Source organism: Sorex araneus, chromosome 4 (genome assembly GCF_027595985.1).
Source record: "Sorex araneus isolate mSorAra2 chromosome 4, mSorAra2.pri, whole genome shotgun sequence".
Taxonomy (NCBI): domain Eukaryota; kingdom Metazoa; phylum Chordata; class Mammalia; order Eulipotyphla; family Soricidae; genus Sorex; species Sorex araneus.
Window position 1 is genome coordinate 10,540,823 of NC_073305.1, and position 22,978 is coordinate 10,563,800.

Sequence of the window (22,978 nt, forward strand, 5' to 3'; positions counted from 1 at the left end):
AGCACCGCCGGGTGGGGCCCCAAAACCAAAAGAAATGTTGAAATAAAGACAGAATAATGGGGACTCAAGAGAGAGGGTACAGCATGTAGCCGGCCCTGGTGCCACATACGGTGACCAGAGCACTGTCAAGAGAGACCCCTGAACACAGAGCCAAGGAAAACACTCCCTGAACACCACGGGTTACGGCCACCTTCTCCCCACCCGACCCCTCCCCCCCATGCCTTCCTTATGTGAGACCCTGGATTTGATCCCCAGACTCGCCAACAAAACAAAGAAGTAAATAAAAGACAACAAACTTAAAAGAGGGCCAGGGGTGGCCCAACGGATAAGACGCTTGTCTTCCCTGCCGCTGGGGTGGCCGCGACTCGGATTCCAACCCCCGTGCCACCGACTTAGCCCTGGACACCAGCAGGGCTCGCTCCTGAGCACAGAGACAGGAAAGGCCCCTGAGCACCAGGAGAAGAGCCTCCCCTCCAAAAAACAGCCTCACGATTCAGGAGCTTCCACTTTGCAGGCTGTAGGACCCACCGAGGGGTCCCTGACCACCGGGCCATTCAGCCTGATGGGGGTGTCAGGGGAACAGCGCCCCCTTCCTGTGCCCTGAGCACTGGGGTAAGGAGAAGAGGGGAGCACCCGGACGGAGTGCCGGAAGAGAGCACAGCAGGTGCTTCGCACGCAGCCAACCCCTCTCGGTCCCCGGCCCCACGTGGTTCCCTGGGCAAGGCTGGCCGTGACTCCCGGCACGAAACCGAAGTAACTGTCTGCACCTCGCAGTGTGGCCCTAAAACCCAAGGCTCCTCCCTGAGGGAGCAATTCTGGCCGGGCTGGGGCGTCGGGGCTAGTCAGGGCTGGGCCAGCGGCCCCCAGCAGCCTTGCCCCGAGACTGGTGGTGGGCGGAGGCCGGGAACGCTGCCGGCCCTGAGGGAGGGCTGCTGTGCTGGGCTGCGTGTGGCCTCCCGGGGGTGGGTGCAGGCTGTGTAGACCAGGCACCCCCAATGGGACACACAGACCACCCCCGGGTATTAGGGAAACGCTGTCCCTGACTCCGGAGGCCGGGGGCCCGTCTGTCTCCCGGCCTTACGTGGAGCAGATGACGGGCGCACAGGGGGCGCAGGGCCCCCCCCCCCCCATTTCCCACCCCCTTCCCGCTTCCGGGAACATCTCTGCCGAGCAGGTGAAGCTTTGGCCAAGGGGAGCTCCAAGCCCGCACCTTGTTCCTGGGTCTCTCTGCACTGAGCAGGGTAACCTTGGCGGGAGAGGCTGGTGTGCGTGTGCGTGTGGGTGTGACGGGCGTGGGGTGGGGGGCTGTCCCGGCCCAGACCCGGCACCCACAGGGCAGTCAGGGCTCCCAGCAGTGCCCGCAGGCAAACCTGCCCTCCAAGCTGGCGGTGGGGGCTGCACCCCAGGGTTGTGGGCAGGCTTCGAGTCAGCACGGGGACCAGCAGGTGTCCTGGGGCCGGGCCCCCTTGGGTTATTGGTGTGACGGGTGTGTGGGTGGGGGAGCGCTTGGGGGAACCCTTGAGCCTGCAGGGTTTCACTTCCAGGGGCTCTGGGCCTACACCCCAGGCGAGCAGCACAGCCAGGGCTGGCGGAGGCATGTGGCTGGGTGGGGAGCATCAGTGAGCGTGGCCAGACATGCCAGTCCTGGTGGGCTTCCTGCAGGAGGCTGTGAGGAGCCGGGAGCGTCAGGGAGGGGCTGGGGGTGCACTTTCAGAGCCCCCTGCAGGCACTGAAGTGGAGGCCAGCAGCCTTGAGAGGTGACAAGAGGGATTTCAGAACTGGGTGGAGGGGGAGCCCCCACATCAATTTCCTTCTTCTAAAGCCCAGGTGGGCCCCGACAGCCCGGCCCACCTCATGGGCTGTCACAGGCCTTTCTTCCAGAGGTGCGTGGAGGCCTGGCGCTGCCTTGCAATCCCAAAGATTCCCCTCCCCACCCCCAGTTTTGGGGCACTGGGGATCGAACCCAGGGCCACTCACACGCACCATGCATGCTCTGCCACTGAGGCACCGTCAGGCCCAGAAATTCAGAAGCAGCCCCTGGCCAGGCTTCAGGTCCAAACCCTGCCCCACCCGGGTCTCACAGCAGGCTCCTGGGTGGAGAGGGACAGAGCCCGGGGCCAGCCCTGGCTCTGAGGGAAGAAACGCCCCACCCCAGAACACACTGGGGGCAGACCTGGGCTGGAAACGGGGCTCGTCTGGTCATGCTGAGGCCCCCTCTCTGCAGACGCCCCTTCCTGGGAGTGATGAGGAGAGCACCAGAAGTGATTTCTGAGAGTTCCCACTCGGCTGGCCAAGCTCAGTCGAGAATCCCCAGCTTGTCTGCAAGATCAGGGTAGTCCCAAGATGCCCACATGGGGTGGGGGGCGCCAGGCCTGCAGCCTGGGGACCACCGAGCAGTCCACCCCCGCCTCCCTCCCAACACAAACGGAGGGTCCCCGAGGCCCAGGGACCGGCCCAAGGCCACTCAGGGAGCCCGGCAGCACAAGCCCCTCTCCAAGGGCCCCAACTGGCCGGGGGCCAAGCGCCCTGAGCCGGCACTGGGTGGGCAGGGGTCGACAGGGGTCGGCCGTGGCCCCGAGGGCCAGCTCTGGGCTCCGGCGTGAGAATCACTCAGGGCACCGCCACTCGTCACAGCAATCTGTTTAATGATTTAGGAATGTGTCCCTCTGGCTCTGCTCCGTAAAGGCAACTTGACCATGTTTTAAAAAATAGATTTGATATAAAGATTTATATATTCATAAATAGGTAACGTGAAAAATTCCCAAATGCAAATGGCATCGTCGGGGCTGCACCCCCCCAACAGTCCAGGCCAACAGGGGCCCCGAGACGCGCCCCCCCTGGGGAAGAGTAACTGATTCAATATGAATTAGGAGCCCCCTCCGGCCCGTGCCCCGCCCCAGGGTGAAGCCCTCCGCTCCAGCCCACCCACCTTCCCTTCTGCTGGGTGTCTGGGCCGGGAGATGCGTGTCCCGGGCACAGTGGTCCCTGTGCTCCTGCCCACCCTCGGGCACTTCATAGAAACAAAGGCGGAAACTCAACCGTTCCCGGGCCTGACCACCACGGCCGCTCCCTCCCGGCCTCAACCCCCTACTCTCCAGGCCCGTCCCCACAGCTCCTGGGGAATGTCTAGAAGGGATGAGGATCCGGCCTGCTGGGCCACCCCAGGGGACCTTGTCCAGCATCGGAGAGTTGGGGCTGGCGGGAGGCGACAGCCAGGGCCAGGCAAGGGTTCCCTCCTGTCGAGGCAGTGATGCCCGCTGGTCACTGAGCACTGAGTGACTGAGTAAGAGGGGTTGGGAGGTGGGGGTCCATGGGGGCACAGCTGGGGAGCTGTGACTGTTGGGATGGAGGAACGATGGCACCCGAGGACTAGGGTCACAGGCGTCAAACACGCAGAGGGCCAGGCCCAGGATGGTCACTCAGGCCGGCCGTGGACAGCGGGGGCTGGGGGTCAAAGTCTGCAAGGAATCCAAGGAGGGATGGGGTCAATTTGACAGGGACCCCCCCAGTGTGACAGGCTGGAAAGTCCAGGGTGACCTGGGTCTCCCTGCTAAGCCCAGGCTGCCTGCCTGGGCACGGAGGGTGGCACACGCCAGGGCTCATGCCCACAGCCCGGGACCGTGGGAGCGAGGACGTGGCGCATCCCTGGGGCTGGTGCACCCAGGGGCTGGGCATCTCTCCTGGAAGGGCTTCAGGTCTCTGCCTGTGGGCTGGGGGCGTATCTCAACGGCCAAGGGGACAAAGGAGTCGGGTCACCAGGCAGCGGCCACCCCTCCCTGTGAAGGTGGGGTGAGGGGCCTCCTCAGCCCTAAGGCACGGGCTTCCCAAACAGGGGCGGAGGGACGGGTAGGAGGGAGGGTCACTGTGCTTGGCCAGAAATCGGACTGTAGCCAACCCTGGGGTGCAGGCTCTGGCACCCCTCGCCAGGGCGGGCGCACGGGCTGCTCCTCTCGCCTGGGCCTCGGGCGGAAGGTCAGCTCGGCCCAAAGAGTCCCTGGAAGATGGGCTGAAGGCTTCCGGCCTCCACCCTGGGCCGGACCCGGGTCCCTCCCCTGTGTCAGGACCTCCAAGCTCAGGGGACAGCCGGGGGCAGAGGGGGGGCGAGGCGCTGAGGAGGAAATCCAGCGCCTGGGCCTGCAGCACCCACCCCTCTGGGGCCCTCGGTGGTCCTCATCCCCAGAACGGAGCCCCACCCCCTGCTCCGGGGCGCCCTCCTGCTCCGTCTCAGGGGGACCCGCTGTGGGGACCGGAAGAGCCTGTGAGAGACGAAGATCTGGGCCGTGGCGCTCGGAGTTGGGGCTGACATGGGGCCGGGGGCTGCTGGGGGATAGCCCTGGGCCCACAGCTTCAGCCAAAGGCCCCGGGACACCCAAAGGGCAGGATCTGGAGTGGGGGAGGGTGGGGCCGCCAAGGACGCCCCCGCCACCGCCTCTGTCCTTGCTTGGGAAACTCAAGCCGGACTGGGAATGGAGGGGGGCACTCGGCGCCCCCCCGGCAGGAAGGGTCGCTGCAGGCGGCCGGATGGGTGCCCACCCCGGGGGCGTCGGGGGCACCGGCTTTTCCTCTGCCCGTCACAGTGCACCCTCTGCTCCCGCGTCCCCGCAGCCCGGGTTCTGAGAGCTGAGGAACGGGCTGGTTTTGCAACCTGAGTGGCCACACTGTGGGCCCGCGGCCAGCAGACCGTCCCCGCTTGGCGGCGGGCCCTGACCCCACACTCGGGCCGAGGCAGAGAGAAGCTGCACGGACACTAGAAGACTCGAGAGGTGTCGCTAAGGCGGGCTGAGTCGGAGCTGGCAGTGAAGGAAGAGGCTCTCTCCCGAAGGAGCCAGCGCCCCCCCGGGCTGTGCTCGGACCCAGGTCGGCCAGGATGGCTCGCCCTGGCCCTGGAAAGTTCTGGAAAAGCCAGAGACGGCAGCCACGTGCCTGGGGAGCAGCCACCTGCTGCCGCTGCGATGCAACAGGGGAAACGGAGGCACCCGGCCCTGCGGAGCGGGGAGGCCGGCTCCCGGCCCCTCTCCCGCTGCCCTCTACGGGGGGCGCGCTGGGGCCAGTTCTGGAATGTGAAGAACGCAGGGGGCACAGCCGCCGGCGGGCAGGGTGGGCCCGCAGGCCTCCTGCCTCTTCCTGGGCGGGAAGCCGTCCACCAAGCACCCAGGCCGAGGGAAGGTTCATTCCAGGACTTTATCCAGCCCAGGTGCCAGGGTGGGGGCGGGGCTTGGCAGGCCAGTGGGGGGCGGGGGGAGGGGGAGGCCCTGCCTGCCGGCCCCGCACCCGTCAGCACCCGCAGCCCCAGCTCTCGCTGACATCCTTGCTGTCCAGCTGGATGTGGTCAGTGGTCTTCTCGCTGAGCAGGGGCCCGCCGTGCCGCATCACCAGCTCCGTGGCCACCCGCACGAACGCCTCCTCCACGTTGCTCGAGTCCTTGGCCGACGTCTCGATGGCGCACAGGATGTCGTAGTGCTCCGCCAGGCTCTGCGCCTCGGCCAGCGGCACCTCCCGGAGCTCGCCCAGGTCCGACTTGTTCCCTGCGGGGGGAGGGGGCAGCTCAGGGAGGCACTCGGGAACCCGCCGGCGCCCTCCCGCCTGGCCCGGCCACCACGGACCCTGCCCCGTCGGCTCCCGCTTGGGGTGGGGGCCCGGGAGCAGTTCTGCGAGAGGTTGGGGAGGCAGCTTGGTGGCAGGGCTCATAAAATAAAAAAAAACCTTTAATGTGTTCATATGTGTATTTATTTTCTCCTGCTTATTTCTTGTAAATTTCCTTTTTATTGTTCTTTCCCTTTTTTTTTTTTTGCTTTTTGGGTCACACCCAGCAATGCTCAGGGGTTACGCCTGGCTCTGCACTCAGGAATTGCTCCTGGCGGTGCTTGGGGGACCATATGAGATGCTGGGGATCGAACCCATGTCGGCCGCGTGCAAGGCAAACGCCCTACCCGCTGTGCTATGGCTCCAGCCCCTTGTTCTTTATTTTTAATTCTCTGTGAAACTGTGGTTTGGGTTCGCTGGCTCTTCAGAGAGCAAAAGGGATCACCTGACCCCATAGGGCCAGAGATAGGACAGAGGGTGGGGCACTTGCCTGGCATGCGTCCGACCTGGGTTCGATCCCTGATACCCCACTGTCAGGAGTAATCCCTGAGCGCTGAGCCGGGGGGGGGGGGGGAGTTCTGAGCCCTGGTCTTTGATTCAATTTCTAGAATTCTTTTCTCCTTTTTGCTTATGGGCAACAGCAGCCGTGCTCAGGGAGCACTCTTCTTAGCGGGGCCTGGGGGCCCCTATGGGGTGCCAGCTATCAAACACAGATCAGTTACGTGCAAGGCAAGTGTCCTACCCACTGCGCTATCTCTCAGTCCAAGAATTAAAAAAAATTGTTTTCAAGTACATTGTACTATGTATAGGGAGAACAAAAAATAAGAGATATGTGCCTAAAAATATCCAAAATCTCTCTGGTGGTTTTGTTTTTGTTTTGGGGTCACAGCCAGCTGTGCCCAGGCCTTACTGCTGGCGATGCTCAGGGAACCATATGGGATGCCGGGGACTGAACCCAGGCCCGCTGCATACAGGGCAAGCTCTCTACCTGCTGGACTATCTCTCCAGCTCTGCTTTATTTATGTACTTATTTATTTATCTATTTATTTATCGCGTGGGGCAGAGGGTGCTGGGTGATAACCCAGTTGTACTCTGGGGACCGTATGGGGTGCTGGGGACTGAGCCTGGGCCAATCACATTCAAGGGAAGCACAGTAACCTCCGGCCACTCTTTGCTAACTTTATTCTCTTTCTGAAATTTTATTTAGTCACTGTGAAGTACAAAGCTATTCATGGTTGAGCTTCAGGCATACGATGCTCCAACACCAACCCCTTCACCGGTGTCTTTGCTAAGTTTCGGTCAGCATTTCTCAAAATAAACAAACAGATAAAAGTCAGTCCGCATTCCTCAGTCATCAATCCACAGACCAGTGCTGATCTGCAGGTCGAAACTGGTTGAAAACCGCTGGTTTACCGGTAACCTTGGCTGTAACTGCCAGTCTGTCACCAGTCTGCGGGGTGAGCACTGGGGGTGTAAAAGGCTGACACACAACTCTACATGATGTGGCAGGGAGCCGGAGCAGGCAGGGCCCTTGCCTTGCATGCAGCCGACCCAGATCTGATCCTTGGCATCCCACGTGGTCCCTGAGCACTGCCAGGAGTGATCCCTGAGTGCAGAGCCAGGAGGGACGTCTGAGCACTGTCAGATGTGGCCCAAAATAAGTAAGTGATGCAGCAGGGGGCTAAAAAGATGATGGGGGGGAGGGAACTTGCCTTACATAGGTCCACCTGGGCTCAAATCCTGGCACGGCACATGCCTCCCTAACCCCCCGCACCGGCAGGAGTGATCCCTGAGCACAGAGCCAGAAGTAAGGCCTGAGCACTGCCAGGGGTGGCCCAAGACCCAAAAATAAATAAGTGATGCAGCAACCAATTTGCATGTATGGAAAACCTTTAGATCCTGATCCCAACACACTGGAAAACAGAGGCACGTGTGAACTCTCGACCCAGAGTAAGTCTGACTGCGATGCTGGAGTCACGGCAACATGTAAGGGGAAAAGGCCTGATGCGGGCAGAAACTTTTAAGAATTGGGGTCACTTATGCTGGAATATTTACAGAAGAAATGGCCTGGTGTCAGGATTCGTCTCAAGCACCCAAGTGAGGGCGGGAGACAGCAGAGGCGAACTGGACCCAAGGGCCCACTGGGCAGGGTGGGGGGGGGCTGGGCGCAGGACACTGCTCTATTTCTGAGTGTGTGAAATGTTCTGGTTTCCTACGTGTCCTGGATAAAAGGGAAGTGGTTAAGCCGGGGAAGGGGAGCGCTGGCCGTGCAGGCGGAACGGAAACAAGCCCCCGCCCCCACCCCGACCCCATTCCCGACCAGGGCACGCCCCGTCTCATCAACCAGGTATCGGTCCATGACGGGGCCAGGAGCCCGGGTCACACACAGGACGGCATCCCGGGCTGGGTGGGGAGTTCACGGCGGGGAAAATGGAGAAATGAGCAGCTGGCAGGGCCGGGGAGACCTCAGCGAGCCGCAGCAGGCTTCACAAGGCCGAGGCTCGGCTGGCTGCCCAGCACCTGAGAGTCCCTGAGGTTCTGAGATGCGAGTCACCCGTGACCAGATGTGACCTCTAGATGTGACCCCTGCCACCCCCCCCAAAAAAAAAGAAAAAGAAATGACTATTTTTCCGAAGTGCTTCTGGTGGCGTGAAAACAAGTCACTGCATTTTCAGCACCGGGACTGCACCTGGACTCCACCCAACTGTGCTCACAGGCTGGGAGGCGGGGAATGGCTCCCCTTCTCCGAGTGCCAGCTCTTCCTCCTCGACAGGGCGAAGCCCGGGTTGGGAGGGCTCAATGCGGAGACGCGTGAGGATGTGACAGCGTCCCCCGCCCCATGCGTGCCCAGCACCGGCCCCTTCCCCGCGTCCGGGGCTGAATGGACCGTCTCTGCGACTTGCAGGAGCAGAATGCGCCAGATCGTGCTCGGGGGCTCTGGCTGCAGCCTGGCCAAGCTCGGCCCCTCTCTGACCCCCGCTGGCCTTGGCTCCGGGAGCCGAGACGGAGACAGCCGCGGCCCGGGCCCAGCCCACTCACCGATCAGCAGCTGCACGATGTTGGAGCCCGCGTACTTCCTCACGTCCTCGATCCAGTGGGGCACCGACAGGAACGAGCTCCTCTTGGTGATGTCATAGGCCAGGATGGCCCCGTTGGCACTGCGGTAGTAGCTCTGGGTGATGGTGCGAAAGCGCTCCTGGCCAGCCGTGTCCCAGATCTGCAGCTGCAGAAACAGGGGGGCCCCCCTCTGTGAGCCCTGGGGTGCAGCCGGGCCCGGAGAGGACACGCTTGCAGAACCAGGCCCAAAGCGTCATGGCCGGGGACCAGGCCACCTTCCCCATCCCGCCCCCGCCCTGGAATGACACAACTGGGGGTGGAGGCCGGACTGAGATCCTGCTGGCCCCAGGGAAGCCCTTCAGGGCCCCACCTGCAGGAAGAAAGGCGGGCGCAAAGGGCGAGTGGACACCTCCCCCTGGACCCTCGAATCCCCGGGAAAGGGGTTGGGGGCAAAGGATGTGCTTGTCACCGCCACAGGTGGGCACTGGACCCAGCCCCGGGGGCTCCTCCATACCCCAGAGGCACAGACAGAACATGCGAGAGTCCAGACGGGTGCGTAGGAGCTTGCCTTGCATGAGGCTGGCCCAGGTTAGACCCCACACAGGGTCCTCTGAGTCCCACAAAGGTGACCCCAAGCACAGAGCCAGAAGTAAGCCCTGCGCACCATCAGGTGTGTCCCCCCACCAAGCACAAAAAAAAGGCCAAAGAAACAGAAAAGGGAAGCCACAAAGGCATGAGGCCAAACTCTCCCCAACAACCCTCAGGACTCCAGAGTCAAAGGGGACCCGTCACACAGAAGTGAGAGCACTCCTGCCTCAAGTTAGGGAAGCATGCGCAAAGCAAAACCTCTGGAGCTTAAAAAACATCACACAAGGTGCGAAAAATACAAAGAAAATTAGAGAACTGATCTTGGCGTCCGATATCGGGATTAAGAGTTTTAGGAAAGAGTAAAATCAAGGGGAGGAGAATCAAAGAAATTCTTAAAGAAAGTTCTCCATGGGTTGAAGAGATAAAACAGGGGTCGGGCACTTGCTGTGTCCACAGCCGACCCAGCTTAAGACGCCGGACTACATACGGTCCCATCAGCACCACCAGGAGTGTCCCCTGTGCCCTGCTGGGGGGTACAAAAATTCAGGAAACAGGAACTCTCCAGAAGGTTGGATGGAGGTCTAGCAAAGCAGGCAAAGGATTATAGGAAGCAGAGACACTGCGTAATGGAGAGATAATGATCAAAAAAATAGAATGCTCCTGGTAGACACCAAATAACAGTTTTCAATGTTCAGAGCTGCCATCACTAAAGGGACAGAAACCCACAGGTACCGCTGGTGAACGGGGCACCTGTCTCTTGGGAGCCAGGTGAGGACAGAACACCCCGGGCAGGGTCACGGGGAGTGTAAGGCCCCCCCGACCCACCCACACCTGCACAAGGCCACCAACAGCACTTTTTTCCAAGTGGCGTGGAAGAGACGCGGGATAAAACCACAGGCTGGGACATAAAGTGAGTCTCGATCAATTTCAAGAGCCTGGATGCTTCTAGAAGGTTCCGCCAGAAACAGAAAGAAGAAAGCTCTGTGAGAAACTTCCTCAGGAAGAAGGAACTGAGAGCAAGCCTGTGAGAGAGTCACAGGGGCCACGGACAGGGCCAGGGGGCAGGCCCGGGAGAACCTGGAGATGAGCTGGTGTCCAGCCACAGACAAACGGATACAACCAGGCAAGTCCCCTGGCCTGGAAGCCCTCGAGGAACACGGGGTGAGAAGAAACCGCAGTATCTCGCACAGCCCCGCACCGCCAATACTACTCAGCCTCCTGCACTCTGTAGTCGTGCCCAGTGCTCAGGAGCACCTCTAACGAGCTCCCAGAGCCCGAGATCGAGAGGCCAACAACGCAGTCACAGACTCCTGACCTCGGGCTTAGGGCCAGCGTGGGAAATGACCAGTGAGACGAGACGGATTTATTGTAAAATGGATTTATGTAGGAACATGTTGAGTGAGTACGAACATTCCAGAAACAGTATGACAGGCAGAGCAGGAAGGGAAAGAACAGGGAAAGATGGGAGGAGGGGTCAGACAGAAGGGCCAGGGAGCTCCTGGCTGCTGTTGGAAAAGTGGAGTCAGCAGTGTAGGAAGCGAAGCAGACATCGGTGAGACAAGTGCTCTGGGAGCAAAAAGAGCACATGCAAAGGCCCTGAGACAGAGAGAGGGCAGTCTTGTGTTTTGATCACAGTGAAAAGGTGAGGAGGGATAAGGGATGGCAGAGTAGCATCAAGGGATATTGATCAGGGAGTGACTCACAAAACTTAAGAATCTGGGGGGGGGGTGTCTTAGAGCAGGGAGGGCACTTGCCTTGCATGTGGCTGACCCGGGTTCGATCCCCAGCATCCTGTAGTGCCTCCCGGCACCTCCAGGAGTAAAAATTCCTGAATGCAGAGCCTGAAGCAACCCCTGCGCACCACTGGGTGTGCCCACCCACACAGAAAGGAATTTGGGGGGCCAGTAGATGACCCTGTGGCTGATGTGTCGGCCTTGTGTGGAGCCGTGAGCTGGGTGCCCGGTGCTGTCCCTGCACTGGGCACAATTCCGAGAGCTCCGCGCTGTGAGCCCCGGGGGAGCGGAGAGCTCTGCTCGCTAAGCATGTGTCCAGACCCGGACAGGCGTGGAGCCTTGGCACCCTTGGGCGCCCAACACGGCTGGCAAGGCCCGAAACAAGACAAGGGACAGGCTGAGCGCGAGGAGGGCGGGGCCGGGGAGGGGGCCGCTCGGGAGTCAGCCCCGGCCCAGCGTGCGCCAGCCTAGCAGGAGGGCTAATCCGCGCAAAGGCGCTTTGGAGCCAAGGAGGTTACGTGCGGCCCAGACACCCCGTCTGTTCTCCGTGGACGGAGCCCCCACCTGCTCCGGCCCTGTCGGGAACGGGGGAATCCCGCAGACAAAACCAGATTCCTACTGGAGTCACAGGGGACGGACAAGAAGTGACAAAGCTGGGGCCAGAGTGACAGCACAGCAGGCGGCGGGCTCGCCTCGCACACAGCCCACCGGAGCTCGATCCCCGGCACCCCACAGGGTCCCCTGAACCCTGCCAAGAGTGACGCCGGACATACCCCGAGTAATCCCTTGGCACTGCCCGAAACCAAAACAACGGAAAAGAAAAACGCACAGGCAGAGTGCAGGCAGACAGGAGGGGCGGGCGTGTGAAGGGACCAGGCGTGACGACCCGGTCCCTGGGGAGGTCAGGGAAGGGGCCGGTGGGTTGAAGTCTGAAGACCAGGAGTGAATTTCAGGATCAGTGCAAAGGCCCGGAGAGCAGAGAGGGAAGCAGAGAGGGAAGCAGGGGCAGCATGAGGCCAGCGGGGTGCTGGGGGGGGGGGGGACACGGAGTCCAGTGAGATCAGTGCATGAGCGCGTGGTATGCACGCGATGGCCCAGCTCCACCCCCAACACTGCAGGGCCCCTGACCCCTGGCGGGAATGACGCCACCCAGCTGTGCCCCCCAGGCAGATGCGGCGTGGGCCGCGCTTCCCCGGGGAGTGGGACGCCTCTGGGGATGGTCTGGGCCCGAGGAAGGGACACCAACCACCTCAACGCCACGTGTCTCGGGTGAGCAGCCTTCCACCCTGGGTGCCCGGACTCAGAGCCCCCAGCTGTGCCACCCGGCGGAACGTCATGCCGCACTGCACCTGCAGAGTCTGGTCTGGCCGAGGCGGGGGGGGGGGGACTCACCCCCACTCGAGGGGCAAACCCGCGCCGGGCCAAGGGATGCCGGAGACGCAGAACTGCCGGACGCCTCTCGGACTCCCCCCCAGGGACGCCAGGCACACTTGGTACGACAGTGACCAGCTTTCCTCAGGACACCCCGGGGCCAGGCACACCGCAAGATGGTCAGGTGTGCTGGGGCTGGGGCGATAGCACAGCGGGGAGGGCGGTTTGCCTTGCACGCAGCCGACCCGGGTTCGATTCCCAGCATCCCATAGGGTCCCCTGAGTACCGCCAGGAGTGATTCCTAAGTGCAGAGCCAGGAGTAACCCCTGTGCATCGCCGGGTGTGACCCAAAAAGCAAAAAAAAAAAAAAAAGGTCAGGGGTGCACAGGAAACCAAATTCGACCCCCAACACAACACGGTCCCCCCCGGAGCTGCCGCGTGTAGTTCTAGAGGCCCCCGAGCACCTCAGGGGTGGCCTGTGTCCCCGCCCCCGGGGCGAGAGCAGCACGGCTGGGCCTGAGCCCTCAATGGCCTGGGCCACCTGACGGCCGGTCAAGGATCACCGGGAAAGGCCCCCAGGTCCCCGGAGGTGGTCTCACAGGGCTCTTTCCTCTGCGGGGTCTCTAGCCCCGCGGCACATGGCGCTCTGGGCTCGGCCGCGGGCCAGGCGGGCCGGGCTGGTGCAGAATGGGCCTGCTGTGGCGTCACAAAGGCCCAGCTGGCACCGGAGGCCCAATTGTTCCTTCCACCCAAACACCCTCTGTGTTCCTAGAGGGGAGGAAGAGGCAGCAGCGCCCGTGCCCGGCCCTTGGGCCTCCCGCAGGACACGGCCCTCAGGGAGGCTGGGTGAAAAGTTTAATGAGTCTGAGGCGGCTCCCTAGAGAAAACAGGCCGGCCAGCCAACCAGAAGCTTCTGGAACCCCCTCGGAGCGGACAGCCCCGGGCAGAGTCCCCACGGCCACTGTCGGAGCCTGGGCGCGGGCTCGGGCACCTCCCTGGCTCCCCACAGTCTGCAGGCGGAGGAGGCTGGAGCGCCCGTCTGAGGGGAGAGGCGGGCACCGGGCCTGGCGCTGGGGACGCGTCGCTCCCATCCCCTTGGCCGCCCACAGTCCCGTTCCTGTCAGCTCTGGGCACGCCACCTCACATCCCCACGGGGCCTTCTGGGGGGCTGAAGCACCTGCGGCCGCCCTGGCGCAGGCTCCGGGCCCAGCTGCACCCACTGTCACGTCAGCCTTGGGCGGGGCTGGGGGCGCCCTAGTCAAGCTTCCGCCCCTGCTGCCCCCAGCCTGGAATGTTCTTCCCCCAGGACGCTGCCTTCCCCCTCCCCCCCAGCCTGTGCTTGGGGCGCGTGGCCAGGGAGAGGCCTCTGATGACCCCCACCCCGCCCTTGTCGAGCCTTCAGAGGCTGCTCCCAGACAAGGGTGCCGCACCCCCACGGGCTTCTTGAATGTTCTTCTCCCTCAGGTGAGTCCCCGTGGGTGGGTGCTAGTGCTCCCCACCTCCGACCCCGAGCACCGGGCCCGAGCATGGCAGCAGAGAAAGGCCCATTGCTGCACTCGAGGCTGGTGTTTTTTTTTTTTTTTTTTTGCTTTTTGGGTCACACCCAGCGATGCTCAGGGGTTACTCCTGGCTTTGCTTGGGGGACCATATGGGATGCCGGGGATCGAACCTGGGTCGGCCGCGTGCAAGGCAAACGCCCTACCCACTGTACTATCGCTCCAGCCCCTGCACTCGTGTCTGTTACCGGCCGCCGGTCCCCAGCTGGCAGCAGAGCCTTCGGGCTGGCTTCTTGGGGAGCCTCGGAGATTTGCATAATGCGGGCGGTGGGGCAGGGTTTCACCCCCTAGAGGGCATAATCCGCCCTAAATCCTGCGAGCAGCTGCCAAGTGGAAACCACCAGGCCGCCCCGCCTGCTCCACCCACGGGAAGCTCTCCCTGGCGGCTCTAGGCAAACAGGCAGGGACTTTGGACCAGGCATTCTTTTTTTTTTTTTTTTTTGGCTTTTTGGGTCACACCCAGCAATGCACAGGGGTTCCTCCTGGCTCTGCACTCAGGAATCACTCCTGGTGGACCCTATGGGATGCTTGGGGGACCCTATGGGATGCTGGGGATCGAATCCAGGTCGGCTGCGTGCAAGGCAAATACCCTCCCCGCTGTGCTATCCTCCAGCCCCTGGACCAGGCATTCCTGAGCCTCCTCCGCACCCCACCAGCTGCTCCAACCCTTCCCCGCACTCCGAGGGGCGACCTTGGGCCTCTCGTGGCCTGCCCGGGCACAGAAGGGGTGCCTGGGTAGGATGGAAGAGGAGAAGGGTGAGTCAGGCGAGCTTCAAATCAGGAAACGGGAAGGAGTTCAAGGTAGCCAGCGCGTCAGTCCTGGGTGCTGGGTCCTAAGTGATGTCGGGGGTGGGGGGGTGGAGGGGGTCTCCCACCACAACCTCAGCGGGAGGAACCAGCATCATTTTCTCTCGTAAGCTCCACCTAGCATAGCCCATATTCGTCTTCACCTTGTGGTGAGCTCCTATCCCGCCTTCAGAACCCCAGCTCCAAGGTCCCTTGTCAGCTCGGCCCTCCCTGATGCCCAGGTTACTTTAACAGCAGTGACCACCAGCCATGGAGGGGCGGTGAGCCCCCAGCACTGAGTGCCCTAAACCCAGGCGCTTCGGGGGGCTGGGCAGGCAATGCCAAAGGCAGTAAGAGGGTGAAAAGCATTTTTTTTTGTTTGGTTAGCTCCTGGTTTGGGGCCACACTCAGGGCTTACCGCCCCTGCTGGGGTTCAGGGGAATGTATGCAGTGCCAGGAATCACCCCTGGGCACCCCCATGCCAGGCAAGTGTCCTACCACTGTACTATCTCTCGCCCCAGAAAGCAAGTTTGGTGTAAAGTAAGCCCACCCGGGGGCCGGGGCAGCGGGGAGGGCATTTGCCTTGCACACAGCGGACCCAGGTTCAATCCCAGCACTCCATACGGCTCCCCGGAGCATCGCCAGGACTGATTCCTGAGTACAGAGCCAGGAGTTAAGTCCTGAGCATCCTCAGGTGTGGCCCATAAAACAAAAGAGCAAAGTAAACCCATCAATCACAGGGCACCCGAGAACACAATGGGGATGCAACAGGACCTGTGTGTGTTGGGGGGGCAGGGGGGTCTGAGCCTGTCTCTCCAGACCGGCCTCTCTGCCTCCTGTGCCCCGCCCCCCAAAGCTGGTTTCCCCCTGCGGGAGGACAGCCAGGTCCTGGGGGAGGGGGGAGGGGCGGAGGGCCGCCAGCGCTTTCCAGGGATTCACAGCCTCCCGGGGCACCAATCAGTTCTGCTTACTAGGCGCCAGCGCGGTCCCGCTCCCAGCCCCGCTCCCAACCCGCGCCCCCCCTCCCCGAGGAAGCAGGCCTTTATTCAGACAACTGTTCTTCGTGGGACCAAGTGAGAGGTGGAAGTTTCCTTGCTTCCTCGTCATCGCAAAGGACCTTGGAAAAAGCAGTTCTCAGGCCAAGCCTCTGGAACTTGGTCAGACTGACCCAAATACGAGCTCCTGAGCTATTTTTCATCGCGCCTTGGGACGTGGGAGGCGGAGAGGAGGCCCAGGAGATGGGGTGTTGGCCAGCGGCTCTGGCTAGATGTGGCCAGTGAAAACGCCGTGCGGGAGACAGAGAGACGGACCTGCTGGGGTGTCGGCTGGGCAGGGGCCGGGGACAGTCCAGGGCAAGGCTCTGCGTGCACACGGCCAGGCCCGTTCCAGGGTTACTCCCAGCTCTACACTCAGGATTCAACCCGGGCCGGCTGTGAGCAGGGCAAACACCTTCTTTCTCACCCAGAAAGTTCAGCGAGGACCAGGGACGTGGCTCAGGGACAGAGGCGTGACGACAAATGCTGATCCCCATTTGCGGGGTGGGGGAGGACAAACCGGCTCACTGATTGATATCACCTGCAGCAAAGCCAGACCCGCTCCCGGCAGGCCCCAGGTGAAGGGGACACGCAAAGGGAGAGGACCCTCCTGTCCGGCAGGGTCACTGGCACCGGCCAGCTCCTCAGGACACCCACTTGCTGGTCAGCGGGCGGCCAAGTCCACTCACCCCCTGGACAATGCTTCCCCCCACCCAGCTCTCTTCACCGCTGCCAGCTGGGCAACATGTCAGGATGCCCGGAGCCCGTCGGGCAGGTCCCTGCTGCCACCCTACACTCCCAAGACAGCCCCCCTCAGCCACTGCTCTCGCCACCCCCACATCACATCAGCCCTGGGGGACCGAGGCTCTCCCCAGAACCCAGTGAACTGTTCTGCCACGTGGGACGGACAACAGACTCCCCACTGGCATGGGAAGGCGGGTCCTGAGCCCGAGGCTCCTCCCCGCCCCGCACCCCTCCACTCGGCCAGCTCTGCAGTCGGCCTGGGGCGCCCCACCCCCCATACCCCTCCCGGGGAAGCTCCCGCACAGAACCTCGGGCCTATGATGGGCACAGCGGGCAGCTGCCTCCCTAAGGGCGCCCCGGGAGCTGACCTGTGCCCCTGCGCCAGTCAGGGTGACCTCAGCCCCCAACCGCGTGAGAAGGATCCGAATTTAAAGTCTTGGTCTGGGGCCGGAGCGATAGCACAGCGGGTAGGGCATTTGCCTTGCACGCACCCGACCTGGGTTCGATCCCCCGCATCCCATATGGTCCCCCAAGCACCGCCAGGAGTAATTCCTGAGTGCAAAGCCAGGAATAACCCCTGAGCATCGCTGGGTGTGACCCAAAAAAAGCAAAAAAAAAAAAAAAAAAAAAAAAAAGTCTTGGTCTGCTGTAGCCACGATGGTCACAGATTCTGGCCAGGCCCCGTGGTAGGATTTCCAGTTCAGAAACAACAGTGTCCACTGCACGCAGGGTCTCTGACACATCTGTCCACCCAACCAGCGGGCGCTCCCGATGCAGGGACTGGGAAAGAGGAGGACACGCCAGAGGGACAAACTAACCAGGTCCACTGCGACCTAGTGACCCCTGTCTCTAGGCTGTTTAGGTCTTAGGGTGTCGGACAAGCCAACTCTATGAGCAAGAGCACAGAGCACGGAGCAACTGCCCCTCCAGTGGCTCGTCAACCACACAGGAAGGGTCAGTCTGAGGCCGAGGTCCCTCACCGAGAGGAACCCTCACGCAGAGCAAGCGAACGGTGAGGAAAGGAGGAATCTGGCGGGCACTGCCCTCATCGAGCCGACCTGGCACCACATGCGCCCCCAACGCAACTCGGAGCTGGGGTCCCACCTTCTGCTGACAGAGCTACAGATAAAGGAACAAGCACCGAAACGCCACAAGGAAACGAGGAGCCAAGCACAGATCGTGGATCTTAGTAAATAAAGGAGGAGGAGGAGGAGGAGTGAGCACGGAGCTCAGCGGCAGAGCACGTGCCTTGCCTGTCTGAGGCCTGGGTTTGAGCCCCAGAACTGCAAACACTAAATAAAATCATTGCAAAAGCAGACTGGACCGTAAGTCGGTTGTACAGCGTGGGCCTCGCGTGAGGGTGAGACCTTAAGTTTGATTCTTGGCAACACCAAAAAAATATTTGAACAAAAATGACTTTGTTTTCCCTTACTGGTCTTTGGGCCATAAACTCATTCTTGGCTGTGTGCTCAGGAATCATTTCTGGTGGTGATCCCGAAACCATGTGGGATGCAGGGGATCGAACCCGGGTCCGACTCATGCAAGGCAAGTACCTTACCCACGTCTCCAGCCACAATGACTGACGTTTTAGTTGAATTACTATTTTCTGGGCTGGGGGGTCACAGCCGGCAGTGCTCAGGAGTCATTCCTGGCAGCACTGGGGAACCAGGATTTTTGTTTTTTGTTTTTGGGCAACACCCAGCTGCTCAGGGCTTATTCCTGGCTCCTGTTCAGGGACCACTCCCAGTGGGGTTCAGGGAACCATACCGGGTGTCGGGATCAAACCTGGGATGACTATGTGCGAGGATTACCCGCTGTACTTTAACTCCAGGCTCTAATTGCCATTTTTAAATTTTGTTGTTGTTGTTGTTTTGTTTGGGGGTCACACCCAGGGTTACTCATAAGGGGCTAATCCTGTTGGTGCTGGGGGGACCGCTGTTTGGGAGGCGCTCCTCATCCCCAAATCAACAGCAATTACTGAATCTGGGCTGAGTACATGTAGGTTCAGTACGCTTTTCTTTCAACTTCTCGCCATGTTTGAGAATTTTCATAGTAAGAGGCGGGGCAGAGAGGGGCTGACAGAGGAGCGAAAGCACTTGCCTTGCATGTGGCTACCCTTGGCTGGATCCCCAGTACTGCTAGAAGTGATCCCCGAGTCCAGAACCAGGAGTAAGCCTTGTACACAAGACCCAAAATGCAGCCCCCACACCCCCATCAAACAAATAATGGTGTCAATAACATCCTCCAAATGAAGATATTAATGATCACACTGTATCACTGTCACCCTGTTGCTCATTGATTTGCTCGAGCGGGCACCAGTAACGTCTCCACTGTGAGACTTGTTACTGTTTTTGGCATATCGAATACGCCACGGGGACCTTGCCAGGCTCTGCTGTGCGGGCGGGATACTCTCGGTAGCTTGCCGGGCTCTCCGAGAGGGACGGAGGAATCAAACCTGGCCACATGCAAGGGGAACACCCCACTGAATGATCAGAGATACCGGAGCTAACAATGTAACTGTCAAAGAACCCAAGAGTTTGAGCGATAGTACAGCAGGAGGGCATCTGCCTTTCATATAGCCGACCCCGGTTCAATCCCCGGCATCCCGTATGGCCCCAGAGCAACACCACAAGTAATTCCTGAGTGCAGAGCCAGGAGCAACTCCTGAACATCACCAGTATGACCCAAAAAAGCCGAAAAATAATAAAAATTGCAATCAAAGAACCCCAAGAGATGAAATACGGGCCAGAAGAGAGCACCGAGAAGGAAATGAGTGAGCAGAAAGGCGTGGCCGGGAGCTGTCAGGCCACTGCCCAGAACAAACTGTCAGGATTCCTTGTGAGCGCTGGACGGCGCGGAGGGCACTTGCCTTGCACACAGCCTACCCAAAGTCAATCCCTGGCATCCCAGATGGACCCCAAACCCTGCCAGCACTGAGCCATAAGTAAATTCTGAGTAATGCTGGGTGTGACCCAAAAAACGAAACAAAAAGAGTCCTTGGGAAGGTAAGAGATAAGAACAGGTCTGCACTCTAGCTTTGGTGCTGAATAATCTCAGTAAGAGACACAGGGGGAGGACACAAAGGAGCTGGTCCAAGGAATTAATGAAAATTCCTTTGAACTTAAGAAATGGAGGCCTCACGGGCCCGGAGCGATAGCACAGCAGGTAGGGCATGTGCCTTGCATTCGGCCTGCCCGGGTTCCATCCTCGGCATCCCATATGGTCCCCCACACACCACGAGGAGTAATTCCTCAGTGCAGAGCCAGGAGGAACCTCTGAGCATCACTGGGTGTGACAGGAAGGAAGGAAGGAAGGAAGGGAAGAAGGAAGGAAGGAAGGAAGGTAGGAAGGAAGGAGGGAGGGAGGGAGGGAGGGAAGGAAGGAAGGAAGGAAGGAAGGAAGGAAGGAAGGAAGGAAAGAAGGAAGGAAGGAAGGAAGGAAGGAAGGAAGGAAGGAAAGAAGGAAGGAAGGAAGGAAGGAAGGAAGGAAGGAAGGAGGGAGGGAGGGAAGAAAGGAAGGTAGGAAGGAAGGAAGGAAGGAAGGAAGGAAGGAAGGAAGGAAGGAAGGAAGGAAGGAAGGAAGGAAGGAAAGAGAAAAATGGAGGCACTGGAGCCAGGGTGGGGCCCGGCGGCACAGCACTCGCCTTGCATGTGAGGCCCAGAGCGCCGTCTCCGGCTCAGACGGAGAGAGAGGAATGGTCCTTGAGCACAGAGCCCTGAGCACCATCCCTATAGCAAAACAAACAAAAAGCAGAATGATCAGAGGAGGGAGGGAGGGAGGTGTAGCCTGACAGGCCGAGCAGTTCCGGTTTGATTCCTGGCACCTCCTGGTCCCCCAGGTCGTTATCCTCAATCACGGAGCCTCGGGACAGCCCGAGTGCAGGTGTGCCCCCCCCCAATCACCTGAGGGGGAAGTCAGGTGAAATAAAAATGAATCAAAGAAAGAATAAACCAAACACGGGTTTAACTGCTGATGTATAATTAAGACACTGTTGACACATAATTTAAAAAAAAATCAGTAATACTTGGAACTCAAATCCCAGATGATCTCAGTGAGGGCGTCATGGGAGAAGGAGGAAAGCATGGTTTTCTGGGTGTGTTTATTTTTGGAGCCACACCCCATGGTGCTCAGGACTTATTCCTACCTCTGTGCTCACTCCTGGCGGGCTCAGGGGCCCATACGGGGGGCCAGTGACTGAACCCAGGTCGGCTGTGTACAAGGCAAATGTCCTCCCCACAGTGTTATCGCCCTGGCCCCAAGGAGAAAAGCGTATTTGAGTTCTTGTCTTCTTACGGTTATGGTAGCAGTATGTGCACCCTGGGCTCCAGACAGAAAACTGTCTAAATACACCTTTACATTCTTCAGGGCAGCAGAGTGGGGCTGGAGAGACAGGAGCTGACACACACGCGAAACGCCAGAGGCCTGGTTTCCCTGGCACCAACGGGTCCCGAGCGTCACCACTGGAAACCACCCCTGGGCACAGAGCTAGGAGGAGTCCCCAAGAAGTGGTGGGTGTGACCCCAAACCAAACCACAACAGACTGGCCTAAGGCGATAGACCAAACCACCTTGGACTGCACACGTGACATAAGTGAACTTTATGGTCTGTCTCAGGGAGGGGGAGGGGGAGGAGGGCTGCACAGAACAACAGTACAAGCAGGAAAGGTTTCTGCCTTGCATGCAGGCGACTCGGGTTCAACCCCCAGCACCCCCACGGTTCCCTGAGCACTGCCAGGAGTGATTCTTGAGTGTAGAGCCAGGCATAAGTATCACTGGGTGTGGCCCCAAAACAAACAAACAAAAAAACTGGAAAGGGTCTATCCCCAGAAGTGCTCATGGGTTACTCCTGGTTCAGTCAGTGTTTGGGCGGGGGCTGGGGGAGGGGAGTGGGGTGCAATCTGGTGCCAGGGATCCAATTCGACCTCGCACTATGCTAGGCTTATGCTCTCCAACTTACACTATCTTCCTAGGCCCAAAAAGCTGATTTTAGGGACGCTAGTAGATGCTACTTTAGACAGGACAGTCAGTATAGGTCAATTTAAGACAAACAAACAGTAATCCGCGGGCATACACAGACACGCAGACAGCCTCTCCCCTAATCCGTGTTCTTAGCCTCCTGTGGTCAAGGACTGACTGTGTCAGAGCGGTAGTACAGGGGGCAGGGCACTTGCCATGCACAGAGTGACCCAGATTCGATCTTTGGCATCCCACTAGGAGTGATCCCTGAGCGCAGCCAAGTGTACCCTAACCCCCAAATTAAAAAAAAAATGTACAACTAGACAACTTAAGAAAGAGGGGCCAGAATGATGGTACAGGAAGGAAGGCATTTGCCTTGCATGCAACTAACTGGGGTTCGATTCCCATCATCTTATATGGTCCCCTGAGTCCTGCCCGGAGTGATCCCTGAGTGCAAAGCCAGGAATGACCCCTGAGTATTACCAGGTGTGGCCTCCAAATAGAAACACGCAAACAAAAGCCTTAAGAAAGAATATGGGGGCTGAAGATACAGCAGAGCAGGCAGGGCACCTGCCTGTATGTGCTGACCTGGGTTCAATCCCTGCATCCCACACGGTCCCCCAAGCTGCAGAGTCCAGAGAAACCCCTGAGCATCGCCAGGTGTGGCTCAAAATGGAAGGAAGGAAGGAAGGAAGGAAGGAAGGAAGGAAGGAAGGAAGGAAGGAAGGAAGGAAGGGAGGGAGGGAGGGAGGGAGGAAGGGGGAGAGAGAGACAGAGAGAGAAAGAAATGAAAGATGAAAGAAAGACAAGAAAGAAAGAAAGGAAAGAAAGGAGGGAAGAAAAGAGAAAGAAAGGAAGGAAGGAAGGAAGGAAGGAAGGAAGGAAGGAAGGAAGGAAGGAAGGAAGGAAGGAAGGAAGGAAGGAAGGAAGGAAGGAAGGAAGGAGGAAAGAGGGAAAGAAGGAAAGAGGGGCTGGAACAATAGCACAGCGGGGAGGGCGTTTGACCTGCACTCGGCCAAGCTGGGTTTGAATCCCAGTATCCCATATCCCTGAGCACTGCCAGGGTTAATTCCTGAGTGCATGAGCCAGGAGTAACCCCTGTGCATCGCCAGGTGTGACCCAAAAACAGAAACAAAAAAGAAAGAAAAAAAGCAAGCAAGCAAACAAACATTTACAGAACTTTTACTTCAGTCAGTTTGCTTGAACTGTTCCACTGGGTGTTAGTTACTGACCCTCGCTGGACCCGCCTGATAAATCCAACCTCACCTTAGGAGCGCGATAGGGAGAGAGGAAGCCCTGCGGTGTGCGCAGGGCTCAGGCCTCTGTGGGGACCCTGGGACAGACCATCCCCCGATATGGGGCGCGCCAGTGTCCTCGATAGCAACTGTCCCCAAATATCTCAGTGCTGCAGGGCCTGCCCGCCCGCCCCTCTGCGTCCCAGCCGCAGTCCCCGCTCCGCCCGCCTCGCCCCTCCTGGTGACCAGCCTGGCATGGAGTCCACGCAGAAGCAGGCCCGCCAGAGTGCACCAAGAACCCCCTCCGGCTTGCTGCGCCTCTCCTCTCCCTCTTCC

General features: G+C 59.9%; 1 protein-coding gene across 1 annotated transcript in view; it reads right to left on the minus strand.

Moving 5' to 3' along the window:
• Nucleotides 1-2,625: 2,625 nt before the first annotated feature.
• The window catches only part of RAB43 (RAB43, member RAS oncogene family), a 29,836-nt gene continuing 9,483 nt past the window's right edge, over nucleotides 2,626-22,978 (minus strand). The window contains exons 2-3 of the mRNA XM_055135367.1: nucleotides 8,623-8,806; nucleotides 2,626-5,525 (exon numbers count right to left, since the gene is read on the minus strand). Coding sequence (XP_054991342.1) covers nucleotides 5,275-5,525; nucleotides 8,623-8,806 — 435 coding nt within the window. The 3' untranslated portion in view covers nucleotides 2,626-5,274. The remainder of the gene's footprint in view (nucleotides 5,526-8,622; nucleotides 8,807-22,978) is intronic.